The sequence below is a fragment of the Anticarsia gemmatalis genome, chromosome 24 (assembly GCF_050436995.1).
Source record: "Anticarsia gemmatalis isolate Benzon Research Colony breed Stoneville strain chromosome 24, ilAntGemm2 primary, whole genome shotgun sequence".
Taxonomy (NCBI): Eukaryota; Metazoa; Arthropoda; class Insecta; order Lepidoptera; family Erebidae; genus Anticarsia; species Anticarsia gemmatalis.
The window spans coordinates 5,268,998-5,293,300 of record NC_134768.1 but is presented as its reverse complement, the minus strand read 5'-3'; the positions used below and the strand labels follow the sequence as shown (position 1 = coordinate 5,293,300).

The 24,303-nt window shown below is 35.2% G+C and overlaps 4 protein-coding genes and 1 pseudogene across 10 annotated transcripts in view; all 5 read right to left on the bottom strand.

Moving 5' to 3' along the window:
- Positions 1 to 615: 615 nt before the first annotated feature.
- Positions 616 to 8,495, bottom strand: LOC142983548 (phenoloxidase-activating factor 3-like). 6 transcript variants are annotated; one of them, XR_012960099.1, is made up of 11 exons: positions 8,389 to 8,495; positions 8,034 to 8,095; positions 7,317 to 7,545; positions 4,696 to 4,910; positions 4,230 to 4,460; positions 3,588 to 3,869; positions 2,855 to 3,027; positions 2,438 to 2,530; positions 1,813 to 1,836; positions 1,535 to 1,603; positions 616 to 1,419 (listed from the first exon to the last, which is right to left on the bottom strand). XR_012960099.1 is itself a non-coding variant. In XM_076130479.1 (9 exons), the coding sequence occupies exons 1-9, from the start codon at positions 8,429 to 8,431 to the stop codon at positions 1,818 to 1,820; spliced, it is 1,347 nt and encodes a 448-aa protein (XP_075986594.1). In that variant the 5' UTR covers positions 8,432 to 8,495; the 3' UTR covers positions 616 to 1,817. The 6 variants fall into 6 exon arrangements, 2 of the variants coding, with proteins under 2 accessions (XP_075986594.1, XP_075986595.1); XR_012960098.1 differs by having other exon boundaries at positions 616 to 1,379; XR_012960097.1 differs by having other exon boundaries at positions 1,535 to 1,836.
- Positions 8,496 to 8,808: 313 nt separating this feature from the next.
- LOC142983614 (uncharacterized) lies at positions 8,809 to 13,458 on the bottom strand. The gene is made up of 9 exons (XM_076130586.1): positions 13,318 to 13,458; positions 12,620 to 12,681; positions 11,880 to 12,108; positions 11,565 to 11,779; positions 10,943 to 11,173; positions 10,217 to 10,549; positions 9,776 to 9,948; positions 9,101 to 9,193; positions 8,809 to 8,938 (listed from the first exon to the last, which is right to left on the bottom strand). The coding sequence occupies exons 1-9, from the start codon at positions 13,391 to 13,393 to the stop codon at positions 8,920 to 8,922; spliced, it is 1,431 nt and encodes a 476-aa protein (XP_075986701.1). The 5' UTR covers positions 13,394 to 13,458; the 3' UTR covers positions 8,809 to 8,919.
- Positions 13,459 to 13,988: 530 nt separating this feature from the next.
- On the bottom strand, positions 13,989 to 18,210 carry LOC142983445 (uncharacterized). The gene is made up of 9 exons (XM_076130318.1): positions 18,074 to 18,210; positions 17,906 to 17,967; positions 17,296 to 17,524; positions 16,743 to 16,954; positions 16,200 to 16,436; positions 15,359 to 15,574; positions 14,875 to 15,047; positions 14,371 to 14,463; positions 13,989 to 14,059 (listed from the first exon to the last, which is right to left on the bottom strand). The coding sequence occupies exons 1-9, from the start codon at positions 18,114 to 18,116 to the stop codon at positions 14,038 to 14,040; spliced, it is 1,287 nt and encodes a 428-aa protein (XP_075986433.1). The 5' UTR covers positions 18,117 to 18,210; the 3' UTR covers positions 13,989 to 14,037.
- Positions 18,211 to 18,386: 176 nt separating this feature from the next.
- Positions 18,387 to 19,285, bottom strand: LOC142983509 (glutathione S-transferase 1 pseudogene; annotated as a pseudogene).
- Positions 19,286 to 19,641: 356 nt separating this feature from the next.
- The window catches only part of LOC142983444 (lateral signaling target protein 2 homolog), a 46,011-nt gene continuing 41,349 nt past the window's right edge, over positions 19,642 to 24,303 (bottom strand). For both annotated transcript variants that reach the window (XM_076130316.1, XM_076130317.1), the window contains exons 11-14: positions 23,975 to 24,180; positions 23,346 to 23,559; positions 22,711 to 22,835; positions 19,642 to 22,357 (exon numbers count right to left, since the gene is read on the bottom strand). In XM_076130316.1, the coding sequence (XP_075986431.1) occupies positions 22,212 to 22,357; positions 22,711 to 22,835; positions 23,346 to 23,559; positions 23,975 to 24,180 (691 nt within the window). In that variant the 3' untranslated portion in view covers positions 19,642 to 22,211. The remainder of the gene's footprint in view (positions 22,358 to 22,710; positions 22,836 to 23,345; positions 23,560 to 23,974; positions 24,181 to 24,303) is intronic.

Here is a 24,303-nt window from a genome sequence, read left to right as displayed (position 1 = left end):
AAAATAAAATTAAATGATAATATAATTGATATTCTACAACGTCAACAAGTTGTACTTCTGCTGATAACAATTGTATTGTTACGCATTTCCCTTTATTGTGTTCGTTATTGAATTTGGTTTCAATCTCAACTTTGTCGGATTATGTATATTTTTGTCGGGGTGATATTGATAGGTATTATCCATCAGTGTAAAGTGATGATTTACGGGTTTTTATTTGACAACGTATTACAAAAAATACCCATAAAATTATTCTGTTTTAACTGACCCACTTGGCGCCTGGCACCCACTAGAGTTTAAAATTTCGTCGCCCACTTCAGCTGCTTAGGAAATCATTTGTGAAGCTGTATATCTATTTGTCTGTATCGCGTTCACAGTAAACTAATTTTAAAATAATTAAGGGTGAAGATGAGCAACATATTCTTTTTAATTTAACCCTTAAGGGACTGATATACGTAGGAAACCTTTCTCGCGAAAACGGCGCTGCACGGGTCTATACTAGTGAATGAAATCCCGATCTCGCGGGATCCCGATCTCGCGAGATCCCGTGTATTTTTTCTGGATCAATCCCGAAGCATAATATGACGAGATCCCGTTCGGGATTGTCGGAGAGGGCATTTTCAGCAGCTGGCTACATTGCAATAGACTTAAGATGCCGATTAGAAGCTCGTACTATTGATACACTTTGTATTTTAAGAGGCTACTTTCAAAATGCCATGTGATTACTTTTTATTTTGATCTCCTGGAGCTACACCTACTTTTTTGATTATGTTCATGTTATTACACCTGTTAATTATGTTACGTTGTTAGTAATATTCAAAAATAAAGGCTTTTATTTTCTTTCAAATAATAATTTATTGCATTCACCACACTATCACACACATATTATATTAAACAAGCCGTTCGAATTGTATTATTTTTACTAACTAGACGGGATCCCGAAAATCTCGGGATCCCGCGGGATTGTTATTTCTGATCGCGAGGGATCTCGAGTTGACGATCTCGAGTCGGGATTGCATTCCCTAGTCTATACATCTACTTAAGAATATACAAGTAAAATTTCCTATTAAGAGAATAGCTGCAGATATTTAAATGTTTTCAAAGTTGGTGTTAGTTTGGGACGTAAGCTGGTTGTTTTACTTAGTATTTAAGCTGCCCTCAATTGTTTGAGTTCCTTTGTTGTCTCAACGCGTCTCTCACTTAACTCTATGAGTTGAGTTGTCCAATGAACACAGTTTTATAAGTTAACTAGCCGACCCGCGCAACTTCGCTTGCGTCACATAACAGAGAATGGGCATATTTTCCCCCGTTTTTGTAACATTTTTACTGGTACTCTGCTCCTGTTGGTCGCTGCGTGATGTTATATAGCCTCAATAAATAGGCTATCCAACAAAAAAAGAAAACAATTTGCATCAGTGGTTCCTGAAATAAGCGCGTTTAAACAAACAAACAATCTCTTCAGCTTTATAATATTAGTATAGATTACTTTCTAGTGTAACCTGTAAAGTTAATGTTATAATAATATACTTATACTCACTCTCCGTTATTCTCTTTGCATATAATTTCTTTAGTTCTTTTGCTGGCCAAATTTCTGTCACTGTAAGGACTAAAAGATCAAATAGTTAAAACTATAGAGCCAGGTCTTTTATGCATGTTATATTCTTGATTGGTTCATGATTATGGATTAAAAATGAATTAAAATGATCTGGGTTACAGTTTAACTATATTAAAATAATATTTTCATCGAAATCACTACTTGTAAGTAAACTAGAAATCAATTAAAGTGTCTTAATTAAGATCTTCAACGACGCTTACAGAAACTATTCATTGGCTGCCGGCCTGAGAAAATAGAAAAAAAAATAACGACATGAAAAGAAATAAAATTAAGGCCCAAGGTCACCACTTCTTATTCTCTACCACTATCGACTACCAACAACCGGCTAGCTATTGACATTTTGATATTTAGGATGTGCTGCCAAAACAGTTTCTACGACGCGACGCCCGTCAGAGGCGCTGATCAGTGCCTCGATTCTCTACTACTATCGACTACCGACAACCGAACTGTCATCGAGAAATTTTGTATGAAAATCTGATCAGCGCCTCTGACGGGTGTCGTAGGAAACATTTTGGCAATACATTCTAAATGTCAAAATTTCGATAGCTAGCCGGTTGTCGGTAGTCGATAATGGTAGAGAATCGAGGCACAGATTTTCTAATAAAATTTCTCGATGACAGGTCGGTTGTCGATAGTCGATAGTAATAGAGAATTGAGCTACTGGATCAGATAGCTTATCAAATGGATTGGACAGTTGTTTTCATTCATTTACGTTTTATCTGACAACTGGGTTACCCGACACTTATTCATGACCTGTGAAACTAGCACTACAAATAAATATTTTGTATAAAATCTTAACTAAGTATAAGCTCTGACATGACATACCCATCAGCATGGTGCCTCCATGAAATAACTTTTTCAAAATTTGTGAAGCCTTTATCTCTCGCTGAGTTGTCACATTGGAACATTCTTCTGGCTCTGTGTAAAATAACAAGAATAGTCATTGTTTTTGTAACAATATTTTTAATGCGAAAGTTTGGATGAATGTTTGATTCTCAATCCCGCCAATACTACTGGTTGGATCTTGATACAATTTGGGAAATAGATAGTTCATAACTTAAATCAACACATAAAATAGGTCGGGATTTTTATCCTTTTAATTATATGCACGCGGTCGAAGTTCGCTGACGGAGGTAAATTGAGAGATGCCACATGGGCTGGGTCTTAAAAGAATTATGCCTACATAATTATATTATTAAACCAATCTTACGGATAAGGTATAAAAAACGTACGGCAACTCACTTAGCATTTTTAGAATTCAATATGCAATTCAGAAACTTCCCATTGCACTGCGTACTCGTGTACAAAAACGGTCCTTCGCATTCTGAATATCTGTTCACTTTAAATACTGAAGCGACTCCGATAATTTGTTCGCGAGCTCCTGCCCAAGTGACTATGGGTCCGCCATGATCATTCTGAAAAAGTATTAGTTATCTATACCAATATTACAAATGCAAGAATCATTGAGCCCATTAACATAAGATTTGACATTGTTGTTGTTTGTCATTGTTAGTGGTCAACCTAGTGTCCAGGTTTTCCGAGCCGCCCGAAAGGCCTTTGACATGGCTTTACGACTGTTATCTTAACTGACGACAACCGCCGGGACCGAATTATTACGTGCCCTCCGAAGCAAGCTTAACCCACAGATCATCAGTTTACCAACCGCTGAGCGCAACTGGCTACGGGCGCCATAATATGGCTATGACATGAAGGTTGCTGTAGACATAAACCTGTTGCACTAAAGTGACCCTATTGCAATAATCCCAGTTTGTTTCGGTTCTGTATCGTTACTCAAACTCGGACTAGTATTGGGAACATTTTAATTTAAATTCTAAAAGACTAAATAATAGCACCTTGTCCAACCTGGGAACCAATCCCTCATCAACAATCGCATATATTACCACCTTAATCAAAAAAGTAATTATATTTATATTGTTACTTCAAAATTACTATTCTGAATAACTTGTTATATTACCTGACAAATTCCTTCGAAATCCCCTTGCCCATCAATAATTTCAGCGCCATCTTCCTTAACAGGTTTTTCCTTGTCATTAGGTTTGTCCGTTTCTTTATTCTCTTTGCTATTACCTCCATTAAATTCTTTACTGATACTCAAACCAGGTGTTCTCTTTTTAGTTTTTGGTCGACCTTCTTCCATCCAAATGATTTCCTTTGAGTTATAAAAATATGTAACACCCTTGTGAACGTAAGAATTGTTGAAAATTTGCCGACGTCCATTTATGACTTCATGGCTACACTGGAAATCACAAAATTGGTAAAACGTTATTTCATGCAATTTGAAAAACAACCTAAGTGAAATAAATTCTCTTAACGGCCTGTAGCGTGATTCTCTGTTACAATCGAGTACCGACAACCAGCTAACTACAGAGAAATTTTGTAAAAAAATATCAGATTAGCATTTGGTCAAAATTTGTTTGTTAAATAGTCAAACTCGCGGTATGTACTCTATAAAACAAACTGTAGAGAATCGAGCTATTGATAAATTACTGATTCAAAAAATAAGTAAATGATTGCATTAATCTCTCCAATCGAATCCGGCGAAGACACCACTTATTAGATATGTAAATAAATAAATAATAAAAAACACCGTACTTACTACACCTAATTCGAAATCTCTACGTGAACACCCATCCACAAATTGAACAGTCTCGTGTACTTTCCCTTCTTCATTGAGCTCGCCCTTGCCGTTAGTACAAATCATATATTCATCTATCACAGGGTTCATGTTTTTTATACCAATGTACGCTTCTTTGCAAACTGATTTGGGTATTATTTTTGTTGTAGCATATCTCAAACATGGGGCATTGTAGTTATTTGTATCATCAGGCTATAACCACAATACAAAATTATTTTATAACACGTTAATAGGCTAGAATACCAAATAATGTATTTTTATTGAGTACTTTACAAAGACAATGGCTTGACAATGGCTTTATATAAATGAATAAATTTAACCCATCAACACATCATCACTGCTGGGCAAGGATCCCTCTACTGTAATGAGGAACGGGTTCGTTAACATGTAGAGGGTAAATAAAATATTTAAAAAGTAACAAATTTACCTTCCGCCATTTCTTCTTGTGTCCCCATCCCATAACAATAACATCTGTGCCCGGCTCTTGAAACTTCGCTTCGTAATTAATTTCTATTGGCGCTGGTACATAATCACAATACTTCATAAATAAATCATCATTCTTTCCATAAGGTGATTCTACTTTTGCCAATGCTATATCTATGTAAGCCCACTCAATTACTTTATTATAAGTTAATTTGTATGCTAAAACAGAAAAATATTGGTAAATCTGTTTTTAGTTCGTTGCATGGTCAAGGATGAATCCCAATATGAATATTAGGTCGGGGAAAAAGTCTTTTAGCATTATAGTATGTATGGACTTTATAATAAAATCTCTTTGGCTTCAAGAATCACAAACGAGTACATATACGGTTCATTATGGTTCTTTCAGTGAGATCGTGAGGTACCCAAATATCGAGCTTTTTTGTGTAGAGAAAAGATTTTATTACAAGTTCATACATACTACACTAGTCCCAAAAATTAAGGGATATAAAAAAAGAATCCAAATTTTTGGGTGATTTTCAACAAGCTGTAACTCCGAGGAAAATGGTCGTACAGAAAAAATAAAAAAAACAAATTATAGCTTCAAGTGTCTAATTTTTAGATATGACCATGAAAATTTTTTGTCACGGCCAGGTCTGGAGAAATCCAACGAAAACTACCAAAAAAAAATTTTTCAAAATTTTTTCCCTCCTAAAAAAAGGTCCACGGGCTTCAAAAATTTTTTTTTGATTCTTTCGTTCTAAATTTCTTTTAGAAAATTTAATCCTCTTTAATTTGCCGTATTCAAAAAGCCTGTACGACGATTTGCCACGGAGTTATCGTCAATCAAAGCAAAAAAGTTATTTTTGACTTTGATATTCAATAACTCCGGAAATAATGATCGTACAGGAAATCAAAGGAGGGTTTTGAAAACTGCACAATATTCTCTATAAGAAAATGTAAACATCTTTTAAGAAAAAATTTTTTTTTGAATTGAAACCTCGGACTGAAAAAAAGACAAAAATTCGCGAAATTAAGGATATTTGGATAACTTGGTATAACTTTGGATAAAATCGATGAACGAAGAATATAATCGGTAATTTTTCAACCTCAAAGTGTCCCCTAATATCCCTCAAAAATTCAAAGCGCTGCGATTTTTTTTTCATTGTGCCCCGAAGCTTCAAATTCTTTGTTGTTGCAAAAATCACCTTTGTGAGCAATTTTGTGATTTTTATTCATTTTTTTAATAAACATTTTTTTTTCTCTCTAAAATCTTTATTTTTTCGATTAAAAAGCAAATCGCAAAACGAGAGATCGTCTATCGCTGCCATGAAGTCAAAATCGAGATTCGTCAGTCCATAAGACACTGGTCCACTGTCTACGACCCCAATCGTGATGGTCATGCGCATAAGCCAATCGGGCTCGACGATGTCGTGGAGTGAGCATAGGCACGCGATTTGATTTTTAATCGAAAAAATAAAGATTTTAGAGAGAAAAAAAAATGTTTATTAAAAAAATGAATAAAAATCACAAAATTGCTCACAATGGTGATTTTTGCAACAACAAAGAATTTGAAGCTTCGGGGCACAATGAAAAAAAAATCACAGCGCTTTGAATTTTTGAGGGATATTAGGGGACACTTTGAGGTTGAAAAATTACCGATTATATTCTTCGTTCATCGATTTTATCCAAAGTTATACCAAGTTATCCAAATATCCTTAATTTCGCGAATTTTTGTCTTTTTTTCAGTCCGAGGTTTCAATTCAAAAAAAATTTTTTTCTTAGAAGATATTTACATTTTCTTATAGAGAATATTGTGCAGTTTTCAAAACCCTCCTTTGATTTCCTGTACGATCATTATTTCCGGAGTTATTGAATATCAAAGTCAAAAATAACTTTTTTGCTTTGATTGACGATAACTCCGTGGCAAATCGTCGTACAGGCTTTTTGAATACGGCAAATTAAAGAGGATTAAATTTTCTAAAAGAAATTTAGAACGAAAGAATCAAAAAAAAATTTTTGAAGCCCGTGGACCTTTTTTTAGGAGGGAAAAAATTTTGAAAAATTTTTTTTTGGTAGTTTTCGTTGGATTTCTCCAGACCTGGCCGTGACAAAAAATTTTCATGGTCATATCTAAAAATTAGACACTTGAAGCTATAATTTGTTTTTTTTATTTTTTCTGTACGACCATTTTCCTCGGAGTTACAGCTTGTTGAAAATCACCCAAAAATTTGGATTCTTTTTTTATATCCCTTAATTTTTGGGACTAGTTTATAATGCGAAAAGACTTTTTCCCCGACCTAATATTTCCAATAATAGAATAGAGACATTTGGGCATGCGATCCCAACCTATCAGAGCCACTGCAACCTTCACCAACTGCTTCCATAGCTACAAAGTCCCCCAGTCCCGCCTCCATTTATATCCCAGATTACTTACCTGCATTTGCTCGAAATTTCCCATTGAATATGGGATTCTCACCGAAAATCTCAGAAAGGACATTTTGGCCCGACCTAGGACTCGATCCCAATATCTCTTGCACGGCAGTCGCATACATTACCGACAGCGCCGCAGAGGCAATCAACGTGGCATAAAAACAAGAAAAAGGCATGTAAATATTTTTTATATACCTTTCGGTACACAAGTATAAACGATTTTCTTCTTAGTTTTCTGTATGCAATCATCAGTCTCCAGATCTTCATTAGCGACATATGTCCTATATCCAGCTACGGCGTAAAGATATTTAATATCTTCAACGCACGCAGCTGATGTTAGTATGAACGAGCGGGAAACAAGTGCTCCTCCACATAACCAGTAGTCATATTCTTGTGTTTCAGAAGTTGCTTGAATTAAATACACCTGAAAAATATATTTTCGAAGATAATATTTAAATATCTTATATGGTCAGGGATGTCTCTTCCTATGGATCTATCCAATCATATAGTAGACAAATTTGGGCATGCGATTCCGACCTACCTTAAACACCGTCGCATTTACCAACTTCTTCGCCATAGTTGTTGAGTCCCACAGTCCCTCCCCTATCTATGTTCCACACACCTACTTCATTAACCCGCATCACCACCATATTTGAGATAAATATTTTGTGCGGACAGGAATGAAGATTTATTAGATATCGAACAGAAGTAAACATATATTTTAACCTATTACTGATCCACTGCTGCGCAAGGCTCTCCTCCCAATCGAGGGAGGGATAAGGCCTTGCCTCAAAATTACTTTTTTATGTAATTGCTTAAAAGAAAAATAATTTTAAGTACCAAATACCTAAACCAATGTTTTTTTGTTAATCATTTTATTAAAACTTATGTTAATCCTTGAATACTCCTTACCACATATTTCTTGTCTGCTTTCACCATGTGTCCGTTTATAATTCTACGCTCCCCAATGCACGCTGTAACAAAAACGTTTGACTACCTAATACTTTGCACGATACGTTCGCAAATTGATCTCATATTGACAAATAGTAAGTTAAGAGAATTAAAATTTTGTAAGCATGTATTTAAAAGCATATAACTTCGGTTATCAGTTGTCTGGTTACCATAGAACACTCTGCTTTGTTCGGAATTATTCGCAATTTGATGACCATGTGCGAGTTGTCTAAAAATGTTTATTATTTATTTATTCATTTTTTTTGTTTATCGAATTAAAAACTAGCGACATTTACACAAAAAACTAGGTACTGACCATTGAAACATACAAAATAAACTAAATATTTTATCCAGAACATTTCTTGAATACGATTTTACTCCATGGCAATATTACGGCTTTTACGACAAGTTCAACATTACTGATAAAATTTAATATTTATTGTATATCTGGAATTTCAGATTGATATTTCAATAATATGGTATTTCACTATTTTATTAAACGAAAAGATATTTTTATATACAACCCGTTTTTTAATTGGAAACAATTATAATTACTCTTTGTTTTCATCTAACATACTGCTCATATGCTTAACATCTATATGACAAACGACATTTGCAATATCTATACGACAAAACCTAATACAAAAATGTTACATTTGGGACTTAACACCCTACTTTCTCGTAATAAAATCACTGTCTATACTTATGCTTGGTGTTTCATAAATAAAAAAGGAAAAATTATTCTTCACAAGCAATATATTTATTGTTTGAAAAATATTTGATTGCCAGTTTTCAGGCAGTATTCATAAAGTTATTGCTGTACAAATATTGCAATAGTCTTCACAGATTATTCTCCAAAGGCAGGTCTGAAAAATACAAAAATGAAAAGTGAAAAATACGTTTAAGTACAAATTTTCATAGCTTATTTTGCCTTTTGTATATCTTTTAGACTGTTTACATTGTCACGAACAAAATACCGATTTAATACAGACAAGACATTTTAAACTTAAGTCTTTAGGTAAACATACCCATCGGGATGATTCTTCCAAGAAATCACTTTGTCAAAAGTAGCGAATCCCCTTTCCTCAGGCGACTTGTCACATTGAAATATTCTTCTTGCCCTGTAAAGTGATATGTAATAAGGGCAATTACAAATGATTATCATTAAAATTACACCTAGAGAACGCGACTTTCTACGATGCCTATAAACATCAGTTGCTTCATTAAAATCCATACAACTTGTCATATAGTGCCGCCTAAATAATGTCCTCCTAGCCGATATTCGGCTACGGCGATCAGTTTCATTGAAACTGGCCATCAGTGCAGGACTTTGTTTATAGTGTCCGAATGTGCGCACGATACACAGGTACACTCTATTCCTTCACTCTCATAGCCCGGTGGGACGGATAACCGACACGACCAGTGAGAGATCAGGCGCAGAACCGACGGCTTTACATACTCTCCGAGGCACGGAAAGGACCGCCTATTACGAGCACTACGCGCCTGACATTTTTACAAGACAGCGCCAATATAATATTTAAGGATATAATCCTCTCAGCGTTTCCATTAACAGGCGTGCAGCAAATTAATCAGTAAATAGTAAATTCTTTTTGTCTCCATGAGCAGATGACTTGAGCAAAAACAAAAACAAATATACATTTGATCGGATGTGTGACATAATTTACGGAAGAGATACAACTCACCTTTGGTCTTCAGCATTCAAAATGCAATTCAGAAACTTTCCATTACACTGTGTACTTGTGTACAAAAATGGTCCGGTGCATTCTGAATGCATGTCCACTCTGAACACTGAAGCAACACCAATCACTTGCTCACGCGCTCCTGCCCAAGTGACGATTGGTCCACCGTGGTCATTCTGAAAATATTATTCTTGAATATGTTTAACAGACCACATTAGTGAGAAAATCAAAAATCATGGACTGGCCATGTTTATAGACACTTTTCAAGAATAATATGCCAAGACAAGACGATGGAATTGTTTATTTTTTGTACCAATATATAACGCATAAGTCTTTTAAAACACTGATTACGAAGAAACTATATACAAGGAATCGTGTGGCATACTTTAAACTACCATAAAATAAATAAGATTCAAATTACTTTACAAAAACCCTATTGCCCACCTGACATATTCCTTCAAATTCTGCATTTTCGTTGCTTATTTCTTCGGTATCTTCTATATTTTGTGTAGTACTCCGTATTGTCTGCTTAGTACTGCTTTCTCTACTTTCCTCACCGCCTGGCCGTTCTTTACTCCCTGTACCTATTGACTCTCTACTCTCTCCGCCCAATGTTATCTCCCTTACTATAGAATGATCTTTTTTCTTCCTGATTACAATCTTACCATTTTTCAAAGAAAAATATTCGTCAGTACCGTAATAATATGTTTTGCCATTGATCGTCACGGAATGCTTGTCTACATCGTTATGGCGTCGTCCATCCAACTCTCCGCTGCACTGTAAAATTATCTACTTTAATTTTCTATAACTACTTTCAGGAAATCTTAAAAAATTTGCTAGATTATGTTTAACTCGAATGAGCTTTCGCTGAGTTCAAAATGATATGATAATTTTAATTATTCTTTAGTATTTTTTAAGTGACCATCCAAATGTTGAATACTAAAAGCCAAATTTATACCTACGAATAAACAGACAGCATTCGAGCTGTCTTGAATTTAATTCTCTTTGAATAGGAGTCAATCACGGTAGAACAAACTGAGCAAACGTGAATAAAAATATTTCAGGACTAAACAAGACTTAAATTACGATCTAAAGAAGACCATAGATTCCAGGGTTATTGTTTAAACAGACTACAATTTAAAATCAGATCGTCCAACAATCAATACTTACATTACCTAATATGAAATCTTTTCGTGTACATCCGTTTATAAGTTTATTAGGCCCTCGCACATCGCCAACCTCATTAAGGTCGCCTTTGCCGTTAGTACAAATCATGTATTCATCTATCACACTGCCCATGTTCTTGATACCGGCGTATTCTTCTTTACAAATTGATTTGGATATTATTTTCGTTGAAGCGTACCGCAAACATAATTGATTATAATTGCTTTTATCGTTGGCCTAAAAGAGTTTAATTGTTACAAGCATTTTATGAAGCATAGTCACAGCAAGAACTATTAGTATCACAACGTTTCTACGAATAACTTATTAGGGTTCCGTACCCAATGGGTAAAACGGGACCCTATTACTAAGCCTCCGCTGTCTGTCTGTCCCCAGGCTGTATCTCATAAACCGTGATAGCTAGAAAGTTGTTTTACAAATGATCTATTTCTGTTGCCGTTATAACAACAAAATAATAAATAAAAGTAAGAATTAAAAAATATTAAGGGAGTCCCAATACAATCGTGCTTTTTTCCTATCAATTTGGTACAGAACCTTTCGTGCGTGAGTCCGACTCGCACTGGGCCGGTTTTTGTTTAAATACTATGTAGTAAATCAGACGCAAACTTACCTTTCGCCATTTTTTCTTATGTCCCCATCCCATGACAATCACATCAGTTCCGGGTTCTTGAAGTTTCTGCTGATAATTAATGGCTATCGGTTGAGGAGCGTAATCACAATATTTTTTAAATACATCATCGTTTGTGCCGTATGGTGATTCCACCTTAGCCAAAGCAATGTCTATGTAGGCCCACTCGACCACTTTCTTATAATTTAGCTTATAGGCTGAAGAAGAACAGAAAAGAATCACAATAAATTAAGAAAATTATTTTCAATCCGTGCCGGACAAACAGAATTGAACTAATTATTTTACTTTCAGACAAACCTTTCGGAACACAAATATAAACGATTTTCTTCTTAGTTTTCTGAATGCAGTCGTCGTTACCCAGTTTGTCATTGTTTACATATTTCCTGTATCCAGCTATAGCGTAAAGATATTTAATATCTTCAACGCAAGCAGCTGATGTTAGTATGTACGAAGGAGAAACAATTGCGCCACCACATAACCAATAGTCATATTCTTGTGTATCGTGGGCTGCTTGAACCAAGTACACCTGGAATTCACAATTTAATTGCGAACTTATTATACTACGGTGACTACTAGTATTACCTACTGATCAACCGCAGTTCAAATGACATCGACTTCTATAAGTTTTTCAAAAGGGCCTATTATCTATTCTGTCATATGGTTAGTGGTCAACTTAGTGTCAAAGTTGTTTAAGCCGCCCGAAAGGCCTTTGGCTTAACGACTTTTATCTTAGTAGACAACAACCGGGACTGACTATTTACGTGCCCTCCGAAGCATGGAGACGCTCAGTTCAAATACCATTATGTGGTCAATCATTTATAGATTGACCGCGCCAAGAGTTGCTTAACCCGCTGATCGTTTACCGACCGACAAACTATCCGAGCTATCATAGAAAAAGTCAATATATTTATTTATTGAATGCCATACTATATCTACCAGTCTATCTTAAGGTGATGCAGAATTAAATGAAGTAGTATAGTACAGTAAGTGGTAAAGCTCGTTACCCAATCATGTTTTAACAATGCTACGATTCTTACCACGTACTTCTTATCTCCTTTGACCATTCGTCCATTTATAATTCTACGCTGACAGTTACATACTGAAATACATAGACAGCGTGATATATAGCGATATGATATATGATAGATAGCGTGAGTTAAAGAAAAAAACCCAATGAAGATCAAAATATGTGCAACATTTTTGTTTTTGATGAATATTGTAAGCTTTTATTTATGATTGTGATATATTTTTGAGATGAAACGAAATGTCAATTGATATAAAGGTACTATTGTACCCATCACGAGATGCGACAAACTTTAAGAACTAAATCATAGGGATTAGGAGGTACATAATTCACGGGGTTCATGCATATCCACTGAGATTTCGTTCTTCTTTCTATTCTTCTTTTTAAAAAAGACTGCTCCCGCGCTAAACTTTGCTCTTGCGTCTTTTACTTTTACAAACATACAAATAACGGACACAAAGCAAAACCAGATCCGAAACAATTATTTGTGGATCGCACAAATAATTCTTCCGTGTGGGAATCGAACCCACGACCTCCCGACGCAATGGTAGCGGCATGGTGACCTTAACCACTGCGCGACGGAAGCAGTCAAAATAAATACCCCTACAAAAACTTTTCAACGGATCTGTAGCGTTTTTGATGCCCAGGGTAGTGCAAGCGCCAATAGGCCACGAGACTGATATAAAAAAATACTTTACACGTGTTACTCACCATTTATAATGGTAAAATAAACCAAGTATATTATCAAAAATATTCCCTGAATTGACCCAGACTTCTTCAGTACCATTTTATATGATTGTCATTTCACGGTTTATGACAAAAACAATTAGTTGACTGGCTTTCTGATAGAAATTCATGCATTGCAATTTACATGTAAAACTAATTAATAATACTATTTACTTCAGTCTCCAACCCGCAATTGGCCAGTGTGGTGGACTCAAGGCCTAGCCCCTCCCTTATTACGGGTGGAGACCCTTGCCCAGAAACATTAATGGGTTACATTTTTTAATACTTTTAACTGACTTCGGAAAAACAAAAGAAGTTTTGATGTCTGTATGATAAATTTTTTGTTATGTTTTTTACCCATATATGCCCGCTTTTTTTAAGTGAACCGTTTTTCTCGTGTTCCCCTAACCCTATGTATCGTAAGATAGTGTCTCTCACTTTCTTACCTTACAATTGCGTTGCCGCTACCTTACAAAGGCGTAACTTTATATAAATAGAAGAAATATTATGGACATATTTAGTGAACTGATATTTTGCTTTGAAGTCGTTTTTTTACTCAAATTTATGTATGCTATATAAGTACGTTTATTAAACACTGACGGGTTTCCATAAAGACATAAACTATTTTCTTTTAAGGAATGACAAAAACACATATCTCATAATATTATTTTTATTACAACTAAATATAGTTAAATGTAAAGCTGTTCAACGCTCGTTAAGGGCGGGCCTGGAAAAATAAACAAAATTGAAATTAAATTAACCTCATTTTCAAATCAAATTAAAGTCATACAGTCTTGTAAAACTTGTCAACTTTGTATCATTTGGGTAACATTGACAGTGGGAATATGAACTAGTTTAGCTTATTTTTTCATATGAAACCATCAATTGATAAAAGTTTGCAAAAGTAAAATAAACTTTTATCAATTGTGTTAACTGATTTAAAGTTACCCAGATTTGTATTCATTACATTTGTATTCTTCAATTTCATAGCCATAGAATACAGATAAGTACATAGAAAGGTTTTATTACAACACTCACCCATCTGGATGACGTTTCCATGATATATTATTTTCTAAAGTATCGAAACCCTTCACTTTAGGCGAACTGTCGCAATGGAAGGCTCTTCTGGCACTGAAATTTAAAAATTAAATAATTTAAATCAAACCTTTTTAGTAGCGCAACTCTCTGAGGTCGGTACTATCGAGTACCAAGAGTTTGACATTTAAGATATTCTTCAATAATAGTTTTCACGGCGCCCGCTAGACGCGCTAATCCGATTTTCATACAAAATATGTAGTTGTTGATAGTGGTATAGAAACGCACTATAGTAGCTCAATTTTCTACAGACGGTACTGTCCAGTATCGAGAGTTTGATATTTAAAATGTACTGCCAAAATAGTTCCTACTTAGCCCGGTAGAGGCGTTAAACAGATTTTCGTGTAAAATTTTTCGATAACTAATCGGTGGTCGGTAGTACTATATAATCGAGCTACTGACGTAACACCACAACGATCCAATTCGACTAAATAACTTGATACTTACTTTTCGTTGTTAGCTTCTAAAATGCAGTTCAAAAATCTTCCGTTACACTGTGTACTGGTGAATAAGAAAGGTCCTACACATTCGTGGTTTTTATTTACTTTGAAGACTGAAGCAACGCCGATAACTTGTTCTTGAGGGCCTACCCACGTGACAAGTGGTCCACCGTGATCATTCTGATGAAAATAATTAGTATATTAATACTGTGTATGGAATAATTCATGCTTAGTCAAATAGGTAAATGCGAGAGTCTGTTTGTCTATCTGTGTCCGTCTGTACGCTGTGCTTTCAAGGTAAAACCACAGAACCGATTTAAAAAATTATAGTTTAAAACCCGGAGTCAAAAATATATATGTAGGGTGGGCTTTTTTTTTTTTAATCGTCAAGGCTTACAAAATTATCCCACTTTACAGGCGAACAGCTACCAAGCCAGTAAGTAAAAAGAAAAATATAGATACTAAAGTAGAGAATTTTTATCAGAAGATACCTGACAGATTCCTGCAAATTTTGGTTTTTCACTTTCATCCCCTCCCCCTCCGCCTCTTTCTCCTACTTGCCCCTTTCTTTTCTTCTTAAGTTTGACTTCGCCATCATCAAACCAGACGTACTCATCGCTGGTAAAATTATACGTTTTTCCTTTGTAAGTGTATGATTTGTCACGAATTACTACGCCTGCAGGTCTTCGACGTGCGTCTTCTTTACACTATAAAAAAGGGGATTTATAATATTCAGAGGGACGATTTCCTACGTCTACGAGTACGAGTAATTATGAATAAAAATCCGTTGAATGCTTCTAGCGGGCGCCGTAAGAACTATTTTTGCCGTAAATTTTAACCGTTTGACTGCCACGGTCGGCTTTACTCGACATATCATAAAGTGCTCAGGTGCTCACGAGGCTTTCGTCAGCAAATGTCGACAAAAGTATGTCGTGAGCACGTGTTCGACGAGTCGAGTATAGCCGACCATGGCGGTCAAAGGGTTAAATGTCAAACTCTCGGTACGTAAAGAACACATGCAACTGTATTCATAGATCAAATCTGACGCCAGGTATACCGCTGTTTGTCTGCCTCACTATTGCTTTCACGGCTGTACCGTTAAACTAATTTGGATAAAATTTTGCATAAAATGCTCTGTGCATCTTTTTCTTATAGGGTTAGACCTCTATTGGAAAAAGGCGTGATATTATGTATGCATAAATTTAGTTAAATATAGTTTGAAACCCGGGTTCAAATATAAAGTTCGTACGCCACAAAAACTGCACTAGGCAACTATTTCTTAGTGATGGAACAGTTTCAGAATGACTATATAAAAAAATAAAAACTACTTACTCTACCTAACTGAGCATCCCTTCGTGAGCATCCATCAGCTAAATCTATATTACCGTCTCTATCATAAGTCCCATTCTCGTTCAAAGCACCTTTTTCTAAAGTACAAAGCATGTATTCGTCGATGACAGCATCCATGCCTTTCAACTCAGTGAACTGGTCTTTGCAAGTGCCTTTGTCCGTGATTTTCGTTGAAGCATAACGTAAATAGGCTTCGTTGTAATTTTTGTAATCTTCGGGCTGGAACAGTAATTGATTTAAGTAGTTAAAATAGGACAGTTGCCTACCAATCAAATCAGCTACTCTTTATGAAATATCAAAAACACATTTTTGTGCTTCTGAGAGCACGTTAAGACTTCGATTCTGCTACTAAGGTCCCATCAGTCGTGACGAAGTACACTCTCCATTTTCGCACTCTCAAAACAAATAATAGAGTAGAGTGGAAAATTATAGTGTACCTGTTTGTGTACATATTCGTTAATTATAAACCAATCAAGCACGCCGATGCTTGATACCGTACAGTAGAAGGATTCAGATGTATATTACCTGTCGCCAGACTTTCCTATGTCCCCATCCTAAAGCAAGACAATCTATGCCCGGTTCTTGATACCTCGTCTCAAAGTTGATCGGTATCGGCACGGGAACGTAGTCGCAGAACTTGAAATTATCATCGTTTTTACTAAACGGTGCCTCTGTTTTGGCAAGAGCTATGTCTATGTACGCCCACCGGTCCGTTCTGTCGTAATTAAAGGTATATTCTGAAAGGAAAGTTACATATTACCTTCCACATAAATTCAAAGAATAATATAATATCTATTAACTAACAAAACTATAAATACATATCTACTAATATTATAAATGTCTGCTTGTGGATACCATTCCAATTTGCTAACCTGGTTGTGGCGAAGGTAATGATCATACTTTAAGATCTAGACTCAATATATAGGCTTCTAATATTTCTTTAAATCACCCTCAGATTCGTTCGTTGCAGTTCGTTGTCTTAATAAGTAGGTACCAGTCTTTTTAGGGACGCATATTGATGAACAAACAATAAAAGGTTATTATGTTCTTGATACTTCTAACGTAAATCTCTACTCACTTTTAGGCACACAAGTATAAACAACTTTCTTCCTAGTATTCTTAATGCACTCATCACCGTCCAAATCATTTTTCATAACGTATTTCTTGTACCCTGCTATAGCGTAAATGTATTGAACATCTTCAACGCACGCAGCCGAAGTTAGTATAAAAGAACGAGTGACCAGTGCTCCTCCACACAACCAGTAGTCATAGTTTTGTGGGTCAATGTCTGCTTGGACTAAATACACCTGAAAAAAGATTAGCATTCTGTTCTTAACCTAATTGATCCTCTTTTTATAGGAGTTGTATGCTGAGTACAAGCTTGATTTTTTTTTCAACATTTCTAAGATGACAAAATCAAGCCAAATTTATATTATAGCTTTTAGTTATGTGTTTCAATTAGGTGTAAACATTTTTGGAGGGTCTAGTATCCTTATTAGAATAAATATCTAGCCTTAGTAAGTAACTAATGGTCAAAGGAACATGTTTCTACATTATTCTCTCAGCGGCAAATTCTGCTCAATAATAATGAAAGCCGTTCCAATTTCCAGGGTAACGTTGACCATGGATAGGCATTACCAATAACTCTAAGGCCAGTAAAATAAACAAAAAAAAACATACTTTCTTACCATATACTTTTTTTCGGACTTGACTTCACGTCCATTAACAATTCTACGTTGACTATTGCATGCTATGACATAGAAAATAATATATTATTGACAGGATAATTTTGAGCACCAGATTAACGATAGAAATATTATTCAACAGTTTAAAAATAAATACTTTTTCAAACTTACCGTGAAAAATCATTGAATTAACCAAGAGCATTAATAAAAACATTTTTCAGCACGAGCTTGCCTTATTAAAATCATGTTATATTATGCAATTTAACGGCATGCAACCAAACAATTGAGCGTACTGATTTCTAATTTAGTTTCATACCAGATGATATTTACTTGGATTTCTTTATTATTCCTCTATACATAGTTTAGAGCGTACCGACGTACCTAGTTAAGATAAGAAAGAGTCTCAAGTCCCACTGAACTTCTTCGCTATAGTTACGATAGCAAAACAAAATAAAAGAGATTTGTACTTTATTAAAATTAAAATATACGTTTAATATTTAATGACATTCACAGACAATCTTGAAAAAGCAATATTAAAATCAGCAATACAAACAATATATAAAGACTAAGTATTAACACAACACACAAATTATAGGAATTGTTTGATGAAACTGCTGAATAAATTCCGTCCTGGTTCATTTTCCTTTATATACCAGCCTTGACGCTTTAGTCGGTTCCACCACACGTGCAATTTGATATATTTACTATCAATAGGTATAATACAATCCAACGAAGACAGTGTCGAGACACACGATATATCAGCCAGTGTCAACTCGTTACCTGCTATATACTCCGACGATTCAAGATATATCTCTGTGACATTATACGCATCAATAATATCATTAGCCTGTTCACTCGTCACACCAATTCTATTCTTCACCAGACTGTAAATAACAGTTCTCAATCGCGGAAAGAGTATTGTAGCATCGAAGTACAAGCGTTGATCGACAATCGCCCTTGAAACTATGTCACTAGGGTACAAATTCTTGTTGTTTTCGTTGCCGTATGCTGATACCAAATATGTTATTATCGCGTGACTGTCCGCCAGTACAAGGTCACCGTCTTCTAGCAAAGGCACTGTGTGTAGAGGGTTCTTTCTCAAATAATCTGGTTTGTACTGCTCCCTCGTTGGTAGATTGACTTCGCGAGTTTCAATGTCAAGTCTAAGGATGTCTGCTACCATCATGGTGGTCCGAGCCGGCGGGCTGACACTCGTTTTGTGTATAATAATCGGCATGTTTGTTTTAATTCACTTTGTACGGTAAACTGAATGCTGCAAGTCTCTTATCGGCGAGATAGTATGCGGCAACCGTATCGTATATTTTGATATGATTTAGCTCGAAAGTAATTTGTTTTGGCGAGCGTGTCGGGCGCCATTGATGTGACGTCACTTGTTGTGTGAAACATCACTGGGGTGATATAACATGGGTTTATCTTAGATAAGTTTAATGTACTGTGATGTCCTTCTATTAGTATTATTAATTTGTACTACTGATCTTTTAAAATCCATTAATAAATTTTTAATAGGTAGATCCATTAATAATACATTTTAGATAGGTGCTCTCTTTAAACGGTACAACTTTATCAAAATCAATTTTTATCTTATGTCCGATCACTTAATATTTGAGGTTGCCACGCCAATTTCAGAAGCAGTCATGGTAACACTGCCTTTTGGTTTTGAGATGAAAGTATGTATTTAATCTTTTAATGTTAGGAGGGATCTTTAATAAAACCATTGATTAGCTAATAACGAATTTTATTTACACGTTAAAATATTTTATACCTATGCTATCACTTATAACATTTTTTTGAAAATAGCTATAGTTATTCCACCTTTGCAATATACAAAAACGATAGGGTAGGGTACACTCATTACCTTTACAAAATTTACAAACATTCAACATTATACTTATGATAAAATAATTCTTATTATCTAATGTGTTGGATATAAAAATTATGGAATCTTTTTAAAGTTTTATTTTTTTTATTTAAAGTCGTAGATTAACATTAAGATTGTATTACGAAACATCGTAGCCGAGATTTAAAACACATTTTAGAAAATATTACTATTTAGACCTTATGAGTTATAAAATCAACTAAATCCGTGAAAATTAGTTGATATTTATACCTTAAAAAAGCAATATCACGCTCTATAGTTGTCAGGAAATACAAATATTTTCTGAAACGTATTTTATAAATTATATTACCATATCGTTATATTATGAAAGTAATACAAGAAGCCATCTACGATATTTCGTCTCACACAGTAAAATAAAGACCTAAAAATTCAATCAGACAATAGTATTCTTAAAAATATACTTTTTTCGAATGTCCCTAATTCATAACACTAAAAACGAAACAATTTTATTCATTTATTTTGGGGCGATAGTTGTTTGTTTGCAAACGTCAACGGTGACTTCCCTTTTACAAGTTGATATTGATGTTTATACTCTTCAGAAATACACATTTAGATGAAGTCCAATTTATACTTTATTTATCTAAAATTGAGACAAACTTAGTAGAAATTGGTCAGACGTACTATCTTGGTCTATACATAGCATGCAACATTATTTTTTACGATAATCATAGACTGACATAGACGTGTCAGATAAGCTATCCCATAGATAACGTGACAGCAAATGTATAAAAATAACTGTCAAAATTCCATTTGATATGTTAACCAATACTTCAGAAGTGGGAGTCAATCGTTAGTGACAGATAGAAGTTATATTTATTTTCGTGTAATGTTTTTTGTTTGAAAACATTTCAAGATGTTTGGTCTAAATGTTATATTTCTGTAAAGTAGTTAGTTTTTAATTTAACGTTAATATATTACACTGTGGAAGGCGGATTGTGATGATTTATTCTTAGCATTTTTGTAAACAGGGAAGACTTTATGGTACCTATAATTTATTTAGGCGGGACAAAATTGTTGAGAATTACGTGATGATGTTATAATATGATCTAGGAAAGACCATATTTTAAGGAAATTTTATTGATAATATAGAATTAAATACCATTGACGTTTGCAAACAAATTGTTACAAATACATTGCAACAAATTACATTTAGAGAGCTACCTAACAAAACATGGAAACTCCTTACACGAAAATTTATCAGTCATTAAAAAAACAAACTATACATATTTTAACTAACACTGCTTACAATGTTGGGTCTATAAAGTATGGAATAATATTTCGATATCACGTGGGTACACTTGTAAAGACACGATTATGGACGTAAAATCGAATATAAAGGGGAGTTGTGCAGAACACATTTTGGCAAGGTTGCGTACAGATCGGCTACTATTTCAGATTTTATGGATGAAGTAGTTGGGTATCTGAAAAAAGTATCAAATCTGTTTAGGCCACAATGCGCTGGATTAAACAGTCGTTAAAACAAAGGTTTCGGTCAACTCATTCTTATAAAATAATTATGTTTAATATTGACTGTATAAGAATTGAAAGAACAGCCAGCCTCCGAAATACATAAACACCTTTTCATAAGTAATTTTACCAACGAAAATATAGATTTTTTCGCTGTATATTCACTATAGAGTAATTTGACAAACACTGTGTTTTATTTCGTGACCAATAGCAATCATCAAATTGATATTTTCATTCAAAAAGTACTATTGAAAATGTGTGAGTGTATTTCTGACTCTGCCTGTAAAAAGTCACTATGTAGAATATTGTGATGTGATGTTGGTCAAACATAGTACTAAAATATACAAAATATATGCACAAATAATAATATATCATACAGTCAACACTAAATACATAGGCAAGTATGTGTACATGTATGTGTTATTACTCGGCTAAAACAGTCACGATTTCTAGTTCAATGTGATTCAAATAGTTATAGTATACTGAGGTATTGATAGTTTAGAAGTGAAGTTAACGATTGGACTTATTGCATCGAAAGGTTAAAAGTGGAGTCCATCGTAACCATTTTCCAGTATTTTACAGGGTTACCAGTCTTGAGTGAGCCAAACTATAATATCGGTGCTTTAAAGCCCAGACAGTAAGTTGAAAAACTTTGAATGAAATAGGTCCTTAGCCGCCAACTTTGCCGCCAAATTATCCAATTCTCAGTATACACAATTATAAGAATCACTTTCGCAAAACTATTACAAAAATAATACACGAACAATCACGATAAATACGTTTAACTGTTTAACACCTTGTAATCGTTTTAATACACGAACTGTCAGGATTATTCTGTTATATTACCAACTTCAGTACCTATAAAACTGTAGTACACGAATCGGGGTCAGTTTGTTCAGGTGCATGAAGTGATGTGGCCGAATTTCACCGATGCTGTTGTGATGTTTGCGGGCGGCGGCAGTTGTTCGCTATAGACTTGAAGCATTCGTCACAAACACGAACCGGCTTCAACTGCCCGTAGCGTGGGAGCGGTATTGAGTTCGAACTGCATGATGCGCAGAATACTTTACCTGTTGAAGTAATTATTGTTTTAGTATGGATAACTGTAGCGTGAATAACTGTTAGTGAAAGATATGAGGATCATAATAATCATTTCAATTGATAAATATGGATTAGAAATTGAAACTGTATACATACCTACTTTTATCATGACAAGATTGCACGAACTATTTGGAATATTCTTCTAACTTATTAGTTATACAAAATATACAAATTAATAAAAGATACACACTTATGCTAATTATTATTGAGTAAAATTTATTAGGGGAAAGTTACAAATTGTTTAGGTTATTAAGTACATTATTACTAAATTCGTTAATGTTAAGTTTGTTCCACTTCTAGTATAGAATGTAGTGTATCGTACCGCAGTTGCGACAGTGGTGTCGGCGGCGGAAGGCGGTGAAGTGCGCGGCGCAGCGCATGCAGGCGGGCGCCGCGATGTCCGGCACCCACTCCGGCAGGCTCTCCGGCGCCGGCACGCGCTCCTCCCTGCACCGACACACAAAGTGTTTAGTATAATAATAGAAAACCCCAAAAATCCAGAACAACTTTTAAGTGCGACCCAGGATCCCAACCCGAAACTACTTCGCGGCGATTCAAATATCATCGACGGTGCCACAGAGGCAACTCGTTCGTAGGTATGTTACGTAAGATAAGTGAAAATAGACAACGTCTTCTTTATTGACTGACGTCATGTGCTTATTTCCTTTCAGCCGTGCCGTTTTTAACATAGTTAAATTATCAAGCTAGTTGGGTATTATTGCCGCGGCGGTCAGTGTAATCAAGTAATCTACAATATATTGAAATGCAAAAGGTTTTAGACGCGATTGAAAATTAAAGGTGATGTTTGTTTATTCGTCGTTTTGATCGAATTGAAGGTATCTTAACCTTTAATTTTCAATCGCGTTTAAGACCCGTTGCATTATAATATTATGGGCAAGTTCGCATTATTTACAATAAACAGGCAATTTTACTATATTTTCTGTTCACAGCTCTTACCTATAAGTCAAATCGCCAGTAGAAACAGACGCTTGCAGGTTAGTAGCAGTATCAACAGACTTCCTGCGCTGTTCAGTGCTGGGCGCGGGCTCGGCGCGCTCGCTCGCGTTCACCGTGTTGCGGCGCGCCACGCGACCGCTGCCGTTAGACGTGGAGTCTGATGTACTGTCCGCGTATACCTCCTCTGCTGAGTATACGCTGTCGAATGAGCTACCTGTGGAGGGAAAGAGAGGGATAAGTGGCTTTGGCTTGGCTATTTAGACCTATGAAGTTAATATAGAAGTATGTTGTATTTGGGTTTAATTGTCATTGGACTGGTGATATTTTGTGCAACAGGTGTAGTGCCAAACACGCTTAAGACTGATTTGTTTGATTTATTGTTTTCTATTTTTCAACATCATCGTTTACAAATATAAAATGAAGAGTGAATTCTTTGCTTATGATGGCACATTTCGGTTTAATACTGCGATAATAATAATCTCTGTTATGTAAATTTTAAAGTTAAAACACGATAAAGACTTTCTTATAAATCAGAAAGCTGAAATAAAACCGTCAATAGTAAAGAAAACCATATAAATATTAACGATTTTAATTAAACGGTATAGTTTTGTAATAACTGTAGTACGTACCATTCTGTATAACCTGATCCTCAGTAGGTTCATACTCGATCGCGGGCGTCTTCTCAGCGATGAGCTCCGGCTCGGGGTCCACCGACTGGTTCATAAGGAACACAGACTTGAGGATATTACGCAGATCCGCCGCGAAGTTCGTTTGTAACTGATCCGCGACACCCGCGATACACACGAATAGACGGTGGATTAAGTCTTCGCTGGATCTGGAATTATAAATGGAAGAATTTAATTAAGTTGGGAGTAAGTATTTGTACCTCACCTGTGATTTATGGAATTCCTTGTATTATTGTGCACTATGCGTGACGTTTTACTTTAATAAAACTCTG

Excerpts from the sequence above, each read along its gene's own strand:
- LOC142983614 (XM_076130586.1), bottom strand. The coding sequence starts at position 13,393 with ATGGTACTGAAGAAGTCTGGGTCAATTCAGGGAATATTTTTGATAATA. Across the intron at positions 12,109-12,619 it reads AAGGAGATAAGAAGTACGTG|GTGTACTTGGTTCAAGCAGC; the intron begins GTAAGAATCGTA and ends TGTGAATTCCAG. Across the intron at positions 11,174-11,564 it reads ATAAGAAAAAATGGCGAAAG|GCCAACGATAAAAGCAATTA; the intron begins GTAAGTTTGCGT and ends AAACTCTTTTAG.
- LOC142983548 (XM_076130479.1), bottom strand. The coding sequence starts at position 8,431 with ATGTTCTGGATAAAATATTTAGTTTATTTTGTATGTTTCAATG. Across the intron at positions 4,911-7,316 it reads TTATACTTGTGTACCGAAAG|CATACAAATTAACTTATAAT; the intron begins GTATATAAAAAA and ends TTTCTGTTTTAG. Across the intron at positions 3,028-3,587 it reads ATTTCGAAGGAATTTGTCAG|AATGATCATGGCGGACCCAT; the intron begins GTAATATAACAA and ends ATACTTTTTCAG.
- LOC142983445 (XM_076130318.1), bottom strand. The coding sequence starts at position 18,116 with ATGTTTTTATTAATGCTCTTGGTTAATTCAATGATTTTTCACG. Across the intron at positions 15,575-16,199 it reads GGGATGCTCAGTTAGGTAGA|TGTAAAGAAGACGCACGTCG; the intron begins GTAAGTAGTTTT and ends CCTTTTTTATAG. Across the intron at positions 14,464-14,874 it reads TTAGAAGCTAACAACGAAAA|TGCCAGAAGAGCCTTCCATT; the intron begins GTAAGTATCAAG and ends TTTAAATTTCAG.